This window comes from Aspergillus ruber, assembly GCF_000600275.1.
Source record: "Aspergillus ruber CBS 135680 unplaced genomic scaffold scaffold00044, whole genome shotgun sequence".
Taxonomy (NCBI): Eukaryota; Fungi; Ascomycota; class Eurotiomycetes; order Eurotiales; family Aspergillaceae; genus Aspergillus; species Aspergillus ruber.
In genome coordinates this window covers 54230-70379 of record NW_024467340.1, presented here as the reverse complement: position 1 = coordinate 70379, position 16150 = coordinate 54230, and the positions used below count along the sequence as shown (strand labels likewise).

Below are 16150 nucleotides of genomic sequence, written 5' to 3'. Positions count from 1 at the left end.
AGAGCGCAGTCGGCCCGCATTTCCTGGTGCCCCTTCTCGAAATCCACACGCCGTTTCGGAAACCACGCCATCTAGCGCATCACGACCCGTTTAAGCCTTAGTATAACGGAGCGCGGGCATTCAACAGCAACGCAAGATGCTTGTATACTTTGGCCTGTTTGGATATAGGGCAGGAACCCCCTTTGTACACTAGATAGCGCAGCGCTGGCAGGCCCAGCTTCTTTCTTTCCTTCTCCATGTTAGTATTTCGATGGAGAATCTACCAATAAATTTATATTGTTCGAGATTGTAACAAAAAGGCCTGCGCATACAGACAGTTTGGGGTGAGAAAAGGATTAGAAAAATTTATAGAAAGGGGACTACCTCGGGAACTCATAGAGACAAGAGACCAAAAAACAGCTACGAGCCTCGAGTCCATTGAATATGGTCTGTCATAGCTATTGAGCTCAATATGGGCAATAAACTTGATTAAGAAAATGGCACTTAATAAAGTAATTTATATCAAAAGCCAACACAAGAAGAAAAGAAAGAATAATGAGTTCTCATAGACTTATAATAGCATGGAACCAGACAAAGCACGGTTGTGAGGAAGAAATATGACGCTACATTTGGATGATAGGCAAGAACACTAATAACGCTTTGCCAGTAGGGATCATTTACTGTTGTCATCCTAAGCAGTAAGCCTTTGTGGCAATTGGTTCTATGCCCTTAGTATTTCCGCATGGCCTTGCTTGCTCCTGGTATATTTCAGGCTCCTAGGAGTCCTAGACTAGATCCTAAGACGGCCGATTCTGCCCTTGAAAGCTAGAGCACGCTCCCCAGACATAGGGTAATCTCTGGAGTGAATTGAATCTTCATAGGAGCTTAGCCCACTATCTCGGGGGAGAAGTTGGCATGGTAAGAAGCGGAGCAGAAGGAACTATGACCTCAATTCCCTGTTCCATTGATGGTGCCATCGCTTTGTTGAGTTTATTGAGGCTACCGTAGTCAGGTTACTCACCCTCTGCTCAGTCTCTACCCAGTGATCAGCTCAGGCTGCTCAGAGCATGCCCAGTGAACACTAAAACGGAAAAGGAGAACCTTCGGCCTGTCCAGAAAAAAAGCACATATGTTAGTTCACAACATGGCTAAAGAGAAAACCCACAAGAAGCAAAGAAATCCCATGAGCCGCACAGCAAATGCCCTCCATGCGCATTTCCGTAGTCACTCCACCGTTCCGAGCTGAAAAGCGAGAGAAATACCCATAGACCGACTCGCAACTTTCACGGCAGCAGCAGGGCTCGGAGAGATGGGGTCAAGTTCGTCATTGACAATGACATGGATGTCAAGGCTGTCGATTTCGAACATGTTTACTTGGTGAGTATATATGAAAATTCTGCTAGAACTCAGTTGCACTTGGGAGGGATAATATGTAATGAAAACCAGCGGCTACCAACTTTGATTCCCGGCCGAAAAGGCTGGGTGTACTAATAAAAGCGTTCTGGCATTCAGTAACAACATCGTAATTGGCATGATTTTTTTAATACGCTAATGAATCTAAGATCTATCGCTCCACCTCTGGGTATCCAGCACTCAAACACAAGAATAACAACGGCCTTGCCGTAAACTTTTATATGCTCAAAACCTTACAGGGACTGCTTACCCCTAGTCTCAATCGGCAACAAGCACATAGCAACAAACGAAACCAGCAATAGCGCACCAGAAGCATAAATCGGAGCCGACGCATTAGCACCCCCATAAATGGCGATGATTGGCGCACAAAGACCAGCAATCCGATTCAGGCAACTAGCGATACCAGTTCCCGTTCCACGGTTCGGCGCAGGGAAGACTTCGGGTGTGTATGCGTAGAGAACACCGTACATAATCATCTGGAAGAAGGACTCGAGGGCTGAGCAGACGAGCTGGACGTTGGGGTCTTGGGAGGCTGTGAAGCAGAAGAGGAGGACGCCGGTGATGAGGGTGGAGATGGCGAGGGTGCCCTTGCGGCCGATGTACTTAAGATCGACGGTGAAGTAGGCAACCATGGGACCGGGGATACCACAGACGGCAGTAATGGCGTAGTTGCGGTAGGTTTCGTAGACGGAGGATGAGGTACTGAGATACTGCGGGAGGAAGGCGTTGAACAAGGTGTAGCCCATTCCGATGGTGGTCCACAAAAACCAGATGATAAGGGTTGTGATTCCGAGTCTCTTTGTTCCGAACAGAGGGGTGACCTGCTCGTATGAGAACTTTGACAAAGACCGTTTGAAAATTTGCATATAGGAAAGCTTCTGGTCTGAAACCTCCTCAGGATATCCACCAATCTCGTTCAGAACCTCATCTGTGAGCCAAGTCTGAGTCTTGTTCTTGTAGGCAATGCCCTGTACAGCGGTGACAGCCTCATCCTGGCGACCTCTGGAGACAAGGAACTTAGGAGACTCATAGAGCGTGAAGAGGAAAAAGCGTGCAAGGAACATGGCGAATGTGATGGCACCCAAGGACAAGACCAGATATCTCCATCCCCAGTTGTTTTCCTTGGTACAAGGCTCGTTTTCAGGGCACGAATAGTTGACGATGAATGCCCAGGCAAGCAGACTGGAAATGAGGGTGCCTATGGACCAGAACAGAGCCAGGGAGCTCAAAAGGGCCCCTGAGGCGAAGGGCAGGAATTCCAGAAAGATGGCTGCATCAACGGGCAGGTTGCCACCAACACCCAAGCCAAGACAGGCAAAGAGAGCACACACACTATACGTTGTTAAAAAAAAAAAAAACAGGGACCAAAATCATGAAGACATTAACTTACGCGATCCAGTTGGGAGCACCACCGGCAGCAAGTCCAAAAACACCGCAGAGGAACAAAGTCATGTTGAAGGCAGGACGGCGACCAATCGCGTCAGAGGCCAGACCCCAGAACGAAGCACCAACAATCAGTCCGACGAAAAGGGAGCATGTTGTGAAACGCACGTAGGAAGAATCAACTCCGAATTCAGCAGACAGTGAGTTCAGCGTCAGTGCCACACCCTGCATGTGTTAGTTTTGCGGTTGCTGGAAAAGTACACTGAATAGTCTCACCTGTAGCCAGAGGCTGTAATGATCACGGTTAGCAATGTACATTCTCTTATGTTTTCATCGGGATACTCACTTGTCGGCAATCCAGCCAAATCCACAGAGAACAAATAGATCCCATTGGTACCGGCCCATACCAATGTCCTGAATTGCTCTATTGATAACCTTTGCCTTCCCTGTATGATGGTCAGCATACCAAAGCAAAGGGGAAGAGATGCATGGGAGCATCGCAGAGAATCATGCAACGCTATCCTGCATCTGAACACAAAACCAGGCAAGCGAACGTACGATCATAGGCAGTGTCCAAACCCGAGGCGGCAATGTCCGATTCAACCTCCGCACGAAGGGCTTCGAGAGTCAGTGAACCGCTTTGGGGCACAGGACTGGCGCCTTTCTCTTCGGATGACGCTGTGGTTAGCTTGTTGCTATTCGCATCGTTATCCGGTTCCTTTTCCTTTTCTGCATTGGGTATCGATTGTTGAGGTGCTGGGGCATCGGCAAGTGGCATCACGACACCGGGGAAATTCCGCCGGTCTCGTGAGCTAAAGAAAGCGGTCCAGTCCCAGTTACCCATGGTGATGGTGTGTCGCAAGTGGGGTGATTTGGTGGTCTGTCGCGACGGATCGGTATCTCAACGGGTATTTGTGAATTACGAGTTTTGCGTTGGGCGGCTAGGTCTACCTAAACCTGTGGGATTGCCGTGATTGGGAAATTCTTATAACCTAGATATGAATGAAGCTGGGCAAGAAAGTCGCAGGGACGTGGTATTCCGGCAGTCCGTGGATTTGGCGCAATGGCTGCTGAGGTATTATCGGGGCGAGTCAAATATCGGGGACACGGATTGGCGCACACGGAAGTTGTGTTTCGGGCTCGCGATGGATTGAACGGCGCAGGTATCGGAAAGTGGGGGTTGGTGCAACGGGTGTCAGAAAGGCGATATGTTGCTGCTGGCGATGTGTTGTCGCTACTTCAATCGATACTGAAGCAGGGGCTGTAAAATCCGGGTCAAGTTCGGGACCGTTATAGTGGTGTGTGTGCCTATGGGAAAGACAGAAAAGATGGGAGAAAAAAACGGTAACAATGTTGCTTGATATGCAGTTGACATGTATCGATCGGATTTGAGAATTAGCAGCGCAGCTAACAGTTCTAATTCCTCGTGTAAGAATGATGTGCTCGATCGATGGCCGTCGGGACCTGTATATGAGTGAATTCGGACGGAAAGCGTACCTCGATAAGTATATATAAAAAAAAAAACCCTAAGAGGGAGGCGAATTGAAAGGGCAGAGGAGGGAAACCGGCTTTGGGCGAGGCTGCCTGGATATATAAGTAAGTGCCAATGCGCATAAAAGAGTTTTCGTTTAGATCACTGAAAATGGTTTAACCGTAATATGAAGTCATAATGCTAGCCATATGGGGAAGGTGGTCGGAGACTACCTGTCACCGAAAACGGAAACCCGTCAGCACGCCTACGATGTACATTGTGTATATAATAGACATCTTCCGGATGCTGGATAGTCTATTGAAATGCAACAAAGCGACTATATTCTATAAGAACTTCAGCATAACGCGAAGCGCGATGCGACAAGGGGGCGTTTACAAAGCAGCGCGAAATTATTATCGGCGTAAAAAGGGAAAAAAGGAAAGAAAAAAACCGGTCTGAGCCGAAGTCTGTGCTCGGCATACGTACAAATCGCGCTATCTGCAATCTTTTTCGTACCCTGGAATCCTTCGGCCGGCCTTATACTCCATCCGGTGTGTGCAATTTCTCGCTCAGAGTTGGTCAATTAGTGGTAGACCGTCGGCCGTTAATTATGCCGGTGGATACATAGGCGGCTTAGAGGCCATTCCGGAGCACTGACTCGGCAAAAGTAACTACTTTTGCTCCGGTAACCTGTTGCCCCTCCGTATCTTCGATCGAGAATACGGAGTACAGATAACCACCCGTTGCTGGCATTTGACACGCTTTTTACTAAACTAATCATGAGGCTTTCTGACGGAAGTTACTCTGGAGCAAAGCATCGGATCCCGAGGGGCCGAACCGGTCACCCCGTGCTCGTGCGTGTGCACGAGCACTACGCACTATGAGTGACCTGCTGTCGAGTCAGAAATCCGGGGTAATGTCTCGGAAAGTCTACGAATAGACATACTCGTTGAATGCATTTTCGTCTATATTGTCCATGGATCAGTAATACCAGGGAAAACTTATTCATAGTTTCGGATCTCATGAATGGCCATTGCGAATTTGCCATGCATGATCGCGGTACACTTCACCAAAATCGTGAACACCTCGCGATTCCCCAGCCAATCACCGAGTACATAACACCGCTACTATTAATCTTACGGCCATCACCAACAGTCTCTACTCTCTATCATGCTAGACAAACTTTCTCACCTGCATATTCTCCAACTGTGAGATCGGCCGAAACTAGGAGGTGCATGAAGCAGCACTGCTACTAGCATATGAGCACGGCTGCCATGTGCTCCCTCAGATTCCCAGACCCGGGGACAAAGTATGATTGACCTTACGTGGTCCAATACCTCGGTGCTAATCCTCGGGATAACCTCTGAGGCGGCCATAGACCTTCCGCAATTAGCGGATCACGGGTCGTCAGAATCAATGTGTTTCTTGAGTGCCAGTTGGTCTTTGTATCATTCCATAGATTGGCCCTTTTCATAGCTGAAAACCGACCCCACATTGGAAAGAATTTCACAATCATGATTGTGACATAGCAAGAACATACTGATCATGCTGGATCTGTAAATTCAGCTCTTCCCCCATGGTTTCCCTGTCCTTGGCATTCGCATTTTTCTAATTCTGTTGCTTTCGAAGTTTTAAATGCGCGTTGGTGTAGGCAGCGCGATCATTCTTTTTCCTTCTTATGGTTGCTTTCTCCTCATCATTCTTACTCTCAGTGACTATCCTTCCCCTTCGGCCTAGTGTCTTATAACCCTCTACTTTGATTTGCCGCTAGGCACAACCTGATTTCCTTTTCTGTGGTGAGTAATTAGTCTACTTTTGTGAATGTACTCTGCGCTTAACAAAGATTGAGAGATTGAAATAAGTGTTGCAGGAACAATTCAAAATTACCCAGTGTTAAAGCACAAACTATCCATAAAAATTATACGTCTGCATCCACTTCTTGAACAGGCTTAAAAAATATTGCCTTAGTTTTAAATCATAACTGGAAAATGACCAAGGCTGCAATCGTTTCACTAGCTAGGCAACCAGATCAACAAGCCAGTCCCCATGGTATGTTCAAGATAAGGATGGGGTGTTTCGCAATCTGCCAACAATTTCACATGCCTGTTGAAGTGTACTTTCAGCCACATCTACTTTATCACGTAGTCTGCTGGCAACAACTGGAAACCTTGTTGCTTCAGTTATCTCGCCCTCCTCTGCCATGACGTTGTGGAGATCGCTATATATGTTTTCCATTTCCTGATGGATCACTTGCTTCAGCTCTGAGAAGGTTTCCCGAAAAAGAGAGCGGCAGTCGGTATTGATGGCCTCTATGAGATGAAGAAATATCGTGGTGTTGGTGAGGTGATCTCTCATATAGCATTTTCGCCGGGCGTCAACACCTTGACCTTTGGTAGTAGTCAGCATAATCGTTAGGAAGATTGATTTTTTTTTTTTTTTTGCTAGGAATTTATTCATACCTGTGTCATTGTTACACTTGTTATAAACAGGCCGCATCAACCCAGCCATGTATGAGCTAGCGTGGCCATGGAGAGCGTCTCCCTTTACTAGACTGAACCAACACATTAGTTCAGCATAGGCAATTAAATTGATAAAATTATACCTTAAAGCTTTCATAAGGCTGTTGAGCAACTGCTCAACGCTGTTGGTTATGCAAGCCTCTCTGTCATCCATGTTGTCAATCAAGTTTTTTAATGCAATTGGCGCCAGCATTATATTGTCTGTAACGCTTTTCAGCAACCATCCCGTGTATTGTAAATAGAAATGTCTAGGTTAAAGATATGAGCTTTACCTTCCAAACATTCAAGATTTTTCTGGAAAGCGGCTCTCACGGCGTCATTTAATAGACGTTTTTGAGTGAGGATCCAATCTTCCAAAGAGGACCAAGATTCTTCCAAATCTGCCTTCGTGCCTTCTAGGAGTTCGGTATTCCAACAATGAGAGCCGGCATTTCTTGTCGAATGCGTGCCGTAATTTCGGCAAAAGGCCGCGTAAGTAGAATGATGCCACTGAAATAAGTCAGCCATCTTGAGATGGATTCAGTCCAGTATTGAAAAAAATATTATCGACGTACACTCTGCCATGCCATGCTGGTTTGAAGCGCACTTTTTCTCCATTCGGAAGCTCGTTTATCTGCGATATATTCCCAAAACATTAGAACAGCCGTTGCACGGCTCACACAATTGCAAGATGCCACTCACAGGCTACATCGAGTATTTCATCCTCAAAACGCTCCTTGAGCCTTTTAGGGAATGCTCGGAATCCTGCGTTTTGCGGGATAAGCGCCTGATGGATGTCAGCTGGGGAAAATATCATGCAGAATTATCATACCTCACAGAAAGCTCTTTTGATATCCAGCAATACTTGTCGCAGTGTTTTCGCCCTCTCAGCGGTGACATTGTCGCAACCAGTCAGGGTCCATTGTTTCACAGATCGCAGCACGGCTGGTGCACGGTGCTCTAGAAACGCAGCAATGAAGCGGAATTGCGCTTCGGCTGGAACTAATTGACAGTAATGTCGTAGTTCACGAATACAACTGAGCTGAAGATAATCATCGTCATGCGTCATGTTACCTCCACGGTGCCGAGAGTACAGTTCGTTACTGATGCAGAAAATACGAATTTCCTCGCCATGCTTCCTAAGGCATGCTTCAACCCGCTGATTCCGGTTCCGGATCAAGAATTGGTCGCGCCTAAGGAGACTTAGCATCAGAGCCTTGTTGTGCTGTAGTTGCTGGGCATAGAATACTCAAATTGGGCTCTATCTTTGTTGCTTCTATAACGAGATATATAAGTATGGAAGCTCCTATCAAGAATAAGTGCGGGAAGAAAGACTCACATGAGTTCACGTAGGTTTCCACCACCGGTTGTTGTAAGTGCTTCGGTGAGTCTGCTCTGCGCGTGTCTTACCCCTCTTTGTAGCCTGTTTATCTCCGGGGCAAGATCACTGTACTGGCGAGCCATTTCATTTGCTATAACATCCTACATTGCGTGAGCAAACGTACCTCGAAACAATAATTTGATGTACTAACTTCACTTCTAGTACACACGATACGTATTGGCTGTCCTTTATTGCATCGAGATTTTATCTCATCAATACTCTGGTCGGTGATGCACCTCGATATTGTTGTCACAACGAAAACCTCATTGCAGGAGTGTTTAAGATATCTGTCAGTTGCACGAACCCGAGCGAAATTCAGGTCGCGGAAGCCTGCAATGCAAGTTAACACATGTAATAGTAGCTGCAAAAGGGACTTGAAGCACAAACCAGGCAAGTCTGCCAACACTAAGCCGGTACGTAGAATTGGTGAAGGCAAGTACACTCTGCCATTGGTAAGCCATATTTGAATAAAAATGTCTATGAATACAGACTTTGCGCAGCCTCCTTACCTAATTAGCTTTATAAAAGGCCAGATTGCAGTCTCTCCTTCATCCTGCGGGTCCATTGTAAGTCTATCAAGATGGGACTGACAGCGGTTAAAGCTACCCAGTACAGCTTTATGTTGCAGCGCTGGGCCTCCGGGACGTTGTCTAGACGAAGGCTGTGTCCATTTTTGAAGTCTCTCCAGAATTCGCGAGTCTGCGGCATCTGTCTGGTCAGCAAGAAATTCGTGCGTGAGGTCTGGCTGGCCGCGAAACATTGAATGTAACGTCGCCCATGCCCTGGTTGACCGCTCGCGAATGAGCTCTTGTTCTTTCATGTTGGTCACCTCACGAAAGGTATCTGTGTAAAACATTCTGAAGCTCTGGAGGAGTTCCTCAAGCAGTTCCTTTACTTCTTCAGAGTCCATGTAGAGGACTTCGATTGTCCAACTGGGATGGTGGGGATCTATATCACGGAACTCGGTAACGACAGAAGTACAGGCCGAGCCCTCAGCACTCTGACAACTTAGTAACACGTTATCATTTTTTTTTTTTTTTTTTCGAGAGATTTATTGACATACCGACCGGGCCAGTCCATCCAGGTTCAGGAGAGAGTTAATCAACCTGCTCTTGCCAACCCCCGAGTCCCCAATGAATCCTACAGTGCGAGTTTCTGGACAGTCAAGTTGACTTGCCATTCGCACTTGCTCGTACTGTTTTGAGAGGTCGGATCCTTGATCAGTAATCAAAGGGCACTGCCCCATGTCAGAGATTATGCTTGACAAATGTTCCTTGACGTCTCCTAGGATTCCCTGAAGGTCACTGTCGAATATAGGCGCGGAAGGCGGCAGTTCCTGTGGCACATCATCCAATGACGAGATATTGCTATCGTCCTCGGCACTGCTTCCAGTACTAATTTGATCTCCTTGGTCTTCGTCAAGGTCCGGCTGGTTGTGACCGGGCAATGGATCACGAACAGAAGTGTGTCGCCCAGAGTTATCAGGACGTTCCGACGTCGCATCGAAAAAGTCAGCATTAATCGACAGCGACTGTCCTGAAGACAAGCTCAATGCTCTCAGAGTATCACTAATGCCCAAATTGCTGGCTGTCTCAAAGGAAACGACCGAGCCGTTTGGGGCGTAGTTTCTTTCGTCTGGGGTTTCCGAGTCGGACTCTGGTGGCGTTCGCTGTCCTGCATCGCTTGAAAGGGAGTCATGGTCAGGGTCATGATCCTCAGTTTCTATGGATGGTACGGTAGCCCTGAAGGTGAAGAGTTGAGCAGACTGATCGAGTTGTTGTTTGGGCGACATGATGGGTGATCGGTTTTCTAAGAACAAGAGATTTCTTTTCTCACTTGAAGTGGAAAATATAAGCCTGATCAATTTGGCCTCGAAAAACAATGAATCAGTAGGATTTTAAGCGGTTCCGTGCCCCTCATATCCCAAGAGGGGGCGCCGAAGACGCTAACAATGCAAATGACTACGCCGCAACCAGACATAGTACGTGCCATTCCATGGCCTACAGGATTATGAGGTATTAACAGAACATGTGCATCTACACAGCCTTTGACTCAAAATAGGCGCTTTCGATCCTTTTCGTTGCCTGGCAGCCAATCACTCACTACGGCCGTTAGCATGGACAGCATGGCATGGCACGTCTTGATATCCTCTCCAAGCCGAATGGTGTAGAGTTCAAATTCTGCTTTATCGTCTGAGATATAAGGCACTCAATTTTAGATTATTAGATCATGTTGCTAGACCTATATCATGGTCATGCTTCACAGTAGTAATCTCGGCGCACAGCCAACAACCCAGCCATGGGCCAATGCAAAGCTGACAAAAATACATGATGTCCTTGTAGTAGCCCAGGTAGAGCTCGTAGAAGCTCAGTAATGACATGAGCATTATGGCAGTCGTTACTTGCCCGGCAATATAAGCCTGATGAGAAGACATGGCTCAGACCAACTGCTCCAGAAAGAGGTTTGATGTTCGTCAAGCTATGTACACTGTCCTCACTCGGGCGAGCTTCTACGCATACGAATTAAACACTCCGCAAGGTATACACCCAGTGTCCCATGTATACCTACTCTGACCTGCGTCAAATGGTCCCTTCCCAAGCCAATGCCACGACGATTATCAACCCCTTGCACCGCTTCAGCTTGATTTCCATAGGGTATAAGCTTTGGCACTGTTCAATTTGCTCCATGAAAACTGGAGGGATTTATACACACACGGCTCTGGGAGGCGGCGCTGGAGCAACACGAGGGGCAATGCACTTATGACCCGATGAGGAAATCAACAAGGCTGTAGTGCTGATCCTTAGGCAGCCGCCCCTCCCACCTTTATTTATGAAACCGTCTTGACAGAATCCCAACAGGAATTCCTTTTGGATACCAAAGGACGACTGTATCAAAGAGAAAATATCAAATCATGCCTGATTTCCAGCCGCTCGACTTCACTTCCTACAATAACCAAAACCAGAGCCCCCTCTTCTCGGTTTTGCCGCCCGAGATCCGACATGAGATTTACGCTTACGCTCTGTCCGAATATGAAAGTATTGAACAAAAGTACAGCAAGGACACCTATTGGTGGCGACCGGGCAACACAGCTGCACTGCGAACAGCCACGGAGCTCCTCAGAACATGTCGACGACTCTACGGCGAAGCCTGGTTAATGCAATTTGCCCTCGCTGAGCACCGCTTTTACCTAACACAGCCAGATCGGTCTCCTGGCGGAACCTGGCCTCGTGGTTTTAAGAAATACAATCGACGGGTCCATGAGGTATATGGAAGATACCAATCCAGTGGGAGATCGGGCCTGGGTGGCATTCGCGTGTTTGCTCAGCTTTGGATGCTGGAGCCCGGGAGTGAGCTACAGAAAATCCTGGACGTGCAGCATTTCTATCCAAAGCGAGTCGCTGTGACGATTCGTTATTCAGACTTCTGGTTCTGGGAACGCAATGCGCGTCTGCATGTTGATGCTGCTTGGGTGAATAGAATCCGGCTCCCGGACAGTGTTACCTATTTCACGGTGGACTTTGAGATGATTGAGAGACGCAAGGACGAGGTAAACTTGATTGCCAACGACGCAGTCGAAAAATGGTTTTTTGAACGAAAGGATGGTGCCATTCTCACAGCCCGTAAAGAGGATATGTCAGTATCCACGTGGACAGGGAGCTCGGTCCTGGGCGGCCAACGCTGGGTAAGAGATGAGGTCCGCCCAGGTCAGCTTGATTATCATGTTGTGACTGTGACATGGAAGCTAGAACAGAGGAACGATTGCCCTCCTCGCCCGTGTCCTAACCTCGACGTGCCGCGCGACTTTATCCAAGCTTGCCCGCCATTTACGCAGACTGACTCGATTCATTTGCGCAATCTGCAAGACGCTAATGTGTCTCTGGATACTCCTGCTGCGGAGGCCTGGCAAGCAATGCAGCAATATTATGAAAATGCGCGCTAGGTGAATAGGAGATGCCGTCTGGTGATGAATGAGAGTCAGGGTCTGACGATGAGTGAGCATGGACGTACTGCTATCAGTTGAGAAGATTGAAACTATAAAAGATATTCTGCCAATGTAAAAACTATGAAGATTGCTAACTAGAGAAAAACTTCCTGAGTTTACGGTACTGATATGCTTCAATATAGAGAGGCCGGAACCAGATAGATTTACGAAGTAATTGGTATGAGTTGCTCGTCACCGACTACGCAGTCTGGTGATAGACCACGTTACAATAAAAAAAAAAAAAAAAAAAAAAAAAAAAAGAAAAGAAAAGAAAAGAAACCTTTCCTTTGCCAACCTAGTTCAACCTTGCGATTGCAGAACGCGAGGCTGTGAGTTCCTGTCCAGCATAGACCATTCGATGCCCTCAGCCCGTTGTTCTAACAAAAACCTTACGGTTGGAATTAAAACATAGCGACTAATCCAATCTGGATATGAATTATACAAACTTCGCGCATGGGATAACATAGTTTGCTTGTAACAGGTAGAAGTAGAAATTTGGGCTCTCTAGCTGTCCCTTCCTAAGAGCTCCTTTACCAAGCCACGCTATCTCCTGCACCATTCTGCGTGCAATAATAGTTCAACTCGTCGCCTCCAATGTGCTCGTCTTCCGACTCACAGTAGTACAACAGGTCCCGCTCACTCTTCAACGTACAGTCGGGGCATTGATCCCATTGCTTGCTACCGGTGTTTCGGTTCTTATAAGCATCACATGCCTTTTCGGTGGCGGCTTTGTTGTAGACTTGCTGTAGAGCAGTTAGAAGTGCTCTTATTCGACAGTAGAACTATGACTTACCACTCCGGAGCTAGGAGTATCGATACAGACACCTTGAGTATGAATGTCTGCAAAGACACTATGAAAAATCAGTTCCGGAGTCAATTATGTTGGCCGAGCAAAGAACTTACCTAGTGGCCAGGGCTGCAACGATGAGTGGAATAGAGACCATCATTCTTTCAGCTTGTTAAGATATGATTATCAATATCAGCTATCTCTTAAGGGTCGGCTTGCAATCGTAACATTTACCGCTCTAAAATATGGAAAAGCGGTCTTTAAGAACGTTCAGAAGGAGGTGCCTACTCCGTGTATCAATATAGCTCAGATGCCCTTAGGCTAGGACGGCTAATATAGAAAACCCCGAGGAATCCCCATACGTACGATGATCTGGGATCTTTATTTCCTAATCTGTATGCATGGTGTTTCATGATCGCCGCTTTCATCCTGTCAGGTCCCTTGAGGTAGGCCATGTTTTATTCGTATAACTTGGGAGATTAAACCCGGGCATGGTGCGGAACTTGACCAGCCCACTTTTATCTGGGCCGAACTATAGGTTCCCGCAGCCATTGCACGTCCATTCTAGTTAGTCTGTTATAAACCGGGGATTTAATAACTCGGTAGATTCCTTTGGAGCCAATGGGTTGGCACAATAGTCCCCATGGCACATGATCTACATAATGTTCAACGGCCGGGAAAAGTCAAATATGTTAATCTCGCAATCTTTTTCCGCTATGGCTGAATGGACTTTGCATCTGTATATCCACGGCTATTTCTCGGGGTTATGCAGGTGAAACAACACGGGTTGTCGTGTAAATGCCTTGGAATCCTATCACTATAGCTGATCTTTTCCACTAATATGGCAGTGTAAGTCGGATCTGTCTAGTCTAGCAAAAGTACAAAGTGATTCCTTCTAACGTTGGCCAAAGAATGAAAGCCAGTATCCCCCGACAGACACTACATAAAGTCTTCTTCCCATGATTTACTCTGACCTGTCAACTCTTCATTGATCTATTTTCACGCACATCTACTCGGTTATTGACAGATTTACTTTGACCTGACACGATGAAGGTACACTTGTTTTTCCTAGCCTCCCTCTGTATCAACAGCTCACTTGTTGGTGCTCTGCCCTCCGACAAGACTGTGAGGCCCAAGAGCATCGGACATGACAAGGTTGCCCTCCTCCTACATGACGGCACGATGAATACTATCGACAAGAAGGATCTGGGGCTCAATCTGGGCAGCGTTGCTCTCTCGCCTCCTACCGATTCTTTCCCCAGATCCTTCGAGACCAAGCATAACAACTCCACCTTGTCAAGACGTCTGAGCAAGCGTGCTGGTGCCCAGTTCATCATCCCTCTTCCTGATTCCGAATTCCTTGGCTGGGACATCCCAATGTCCACCATCATCCATGCCAACGAGGCCGATGCCACTGCTGCTATGGCTCAAGGCCAGAGTATCGCAAACAGCATCTCAGTTAGCACCTCGTTTACGGCCACAGTTGAGAAATTCCTCCAAGTCGGTACAACCATCAACTACCAATGGACAGAGACTGCCTCGCTCACCGGTACGGTTACAATGACGATCCCGAAGAACAAATGGGGCGCGATCATTAGCAACCCCCTGACCTTTCGCAAGAGCGGGTACGTTTTCAATGGACAGCCTGGAAGTGCGCAGTACGAGTATTTCCAGGCCGATTCTTTCACCCAGAATACCTATACCTACGGACAGAATTCCTTGTCCTGGGTAAAGGGTGTGATTACGACTTGCTTGGGAGACTCTTACCCTCTGAAGCGCTGCCTTGGGGAGGGTGAAATGAAATAGATGCTTTGTTGCTTGAGAGCAGCCGCGCTTGTCGTCTGAAGAAACTGGCATCTTGCAGCTCGATTATGAACATTAGGTTTCAATATATGTGTGCATTTTTCCATATGCCTAGTTAAAGTAGCGTATATGTAATTCACCGCACACTTTGGCTATCGAGTTTGCTGTGAAGAAAAATGTGAAAGATTGAATTACTTGTGACATGATTTTCTCGATACATGATATCCTATAAAGTAACCTGTAAGAGCGCGAGTGCTCTCTGCACTTACCACCCCTACAATCTCATATTATTGAAGTAAGCGAAACCCGGGAAGTATCCGTTTAATTTAGACATGCAAAGGTTCCCCCTCAGTTAGCGCGGAACTACTTATCAACAGGCAATATTCGTTTGTGACTATGTGCAGATGCCAAGATTGCTCAGTGTTTGGAGTTGGAACCAGTGACATAGCTCTAGGAATGATGAACCATAATCGTATAAATTTTCACATTAACCTCATAAAAGCGTATTGGTACTATGTGGGTGGCCCTTTCCCTCCCTGAGTCTCAGATTAATGGCTGCGCCTGAAAATACTCCACAGTTGGTAGACATATCCCGGAAGCCACGTAGCAGAATGAGAGGTTGTGGTTGCTCTTTGTTGTTTGTCTGCAGAAGTTTCTTGCAGAGCTGTCCAGTGAAATTGTCACAACGTCTAGAGCAGCAGGATTAGTGCGAGGACCAATTGCTCTTCGCCCTGTTCGGTGTAATGAGAGAGCCCAGGCCTCAATTGCATCAAGCAGCTGTGAAGTGCATCCATACTCTTTTCGTATCGTACCTCACGAGCGAGCGGGTCACCTAGTATGACCACGTCGTTTTAGGGACCTTCTTCTTTACACTACCCACTATGCCACTAATTCACGAGAAAGCCGGTCGAAGTCAACTAAGCAAGAAGGTAGAATATTGCTAAATATTCAGGATATCTAAATGTTAGAGATATGCTTTATTCGTCAAGCAGCACGTCATTTTAATGTGTCTCTTGCTGCCTTACAACGCCACCTCAACGGCCATATAATGCAAGCTTAAATACGCGCAAATAACCATAAATTATTGTCAAATAAAGACTACTCGCTTCTAGAATGAATAATCTTTATGTATCGACGTGGAGTAGCGCCTATGCCAGCAGCTTTACGAGAAATAGCCAATCCTCTTCTCGCACAGCAAGGTGAAACCCCCATTCGAGCAGTTGGCGAAAACAGAGTCTATACCCTCGTTAAGTGCCATTATGAGCTCAAGACTCAACTCTCTAGACGATGTAATCATGATCAGGTAATATTGCCTTTCGTCTGTTAATAAACCATCGGCGCCCGTTTCTCCTCAATTTTTGCCCTAAGTTAAGACGCCCTCAGATTGTGATTGGATATCTACACCCTCTGGCATCTATAGAAAATAATAAATAACATGGTAGGGACCCTGTAA

The 16150-nt window shown here is 46.8% G+C and overlaps 6 protein-coding genes across 6 annotated transcripts; 2 read left to right on the top strand and 4 right to left on the bottom strand.

The window, feature by feature from the left end:
- Positions 1–1625: 1625 nt before the first annotated feature.
- On the bottom strand, positions 1626–3619 carry EURHEDRAFT_466512 (MFS general substrate transporter; the record flags this gene model as incomplete). Its single annotated transcript, XM_040785107.1, has 5 exons — positions 1626–2724; positions 2783–3000; positions 3052–3064; positions 3122–3221; positions 3334–3619. 5 exons carry the CDS (start codon positions 3617–3619, stop codon positions 1626–1628), a joined length of 1716 nt encoding a protein of 571 aa, XP_040634414.1.
- Positions 3620–6301: 2682 nt separating this feature from the next.
- EURHEDRAFT_466473 (uncharacterized protein) lies at positions 6302–9917 on the bottom strand (the record flags this gene model as incomplete). The annotated part of the gene is made up of 12 exons (XM_040785101.1): positions 6302–6633; positions 6706–6797; positions 6849–6966; positions 7038–7254; positions 7320–7378; positions 7447–7531; positions 7577–7992; positions 8109–8226; positions 8277–8455; positions 8513–8568; positions 8635–9125; positions 9189–9917. The coding sequence occupies 12 exons, from the start codon at positions 9915–9917 to the stop codon at positions 6302–6304; spliced, it is 2892 nt and encodes a 963-aa protein (XP_040634413.1).
- A 348-nt stretch (positions 9918–10265) lies between these two features.
- On the bottom strand, positions 10266–10755 carry EURHEDRAFT_417145 (uncharacterized protein). Its single transcript, XM_040783130.1, has one exon. It carries the CDS (start codon positions 10557–10559, stop codon positions 10353–10355), a length of 207 nt encoding a protein of 68 aa, XP_040634412.1. The 5' UTR covers positions 10560–10755; the 3' UTR covers positions 10266–10352.
- A 40-nt stretch (positions 10756–10795) lies between these two features.
- EURHEDRAFT_417144 (uncharacterized protein) lies at positions 10796–12330 on the top strand. The gene has a single exon (XM_040783129.1). The coding sequence runs from the start codon at positions 11037–11039 to the stop codon at positions 12063–12065; it is 1029 nt and encodes a 342-aa protein (XP_040634411.1). The 5' UTR covers positions 10796–11036; the 3' UTR covers positions 12066–12330.
- Positions 12331–12637: 307 nt separating this feature from the next.
- EURHEDRAFT_466540 (uncharacterized protein) lies at positions 12638–13054 on the bottom strand (the record flags this gene model as incomplete). The annotated part of the gene is made up of 3 exons (XM_040785110.1): positions 12638–12850; positions 12901–12958; positions 13011–13054. The coding sequence occupies 3 exons, from the start codon at positions 13052–13054 to the stop codon at positions 12638–12640; spliced, it is 315 nt and encodes a 104-aa protein (XP_040634410.1).
- Positions 13055–13941: 887 nt separating this feature from the next.
- EURHEDRAFT_548961 (uncharacterized protein) lies at positions 13942–14749 on the top strand (the record flags this gene model as incomplete). The annotated part of the gene is made up of 1 exon (XM_040787495.1): positions 13942–14749. One exon carries the CDS (start codon positions 13942–13944, stop codon positions 14698–14700), a length of 759 nt encoding a protein of 252 aa, XP_040634409.1. The 3' UTR covers positions 14701–14749.
- Positions 14750–16150: the final 1401 nt, after the last annotated feature.

Excerpts from the sequence above, each read along its gene's own strand:
- EURHEDRAFT_417145 (XM_040783130.1), bottom strand. The coding sequence starts at position 10,559 with ATGTCTTCTCATCAGGCTTATATTGCCGGGCAAGTAACGACTGCCATA.
- EURHEDRAFT_417144 (XM_040783129.1), top strand. The coding sequence starts at position 11,037 with ATGCCTGATTTCCAGCCGCTCGACTTCACTTCCTACAATAACCAAAAC.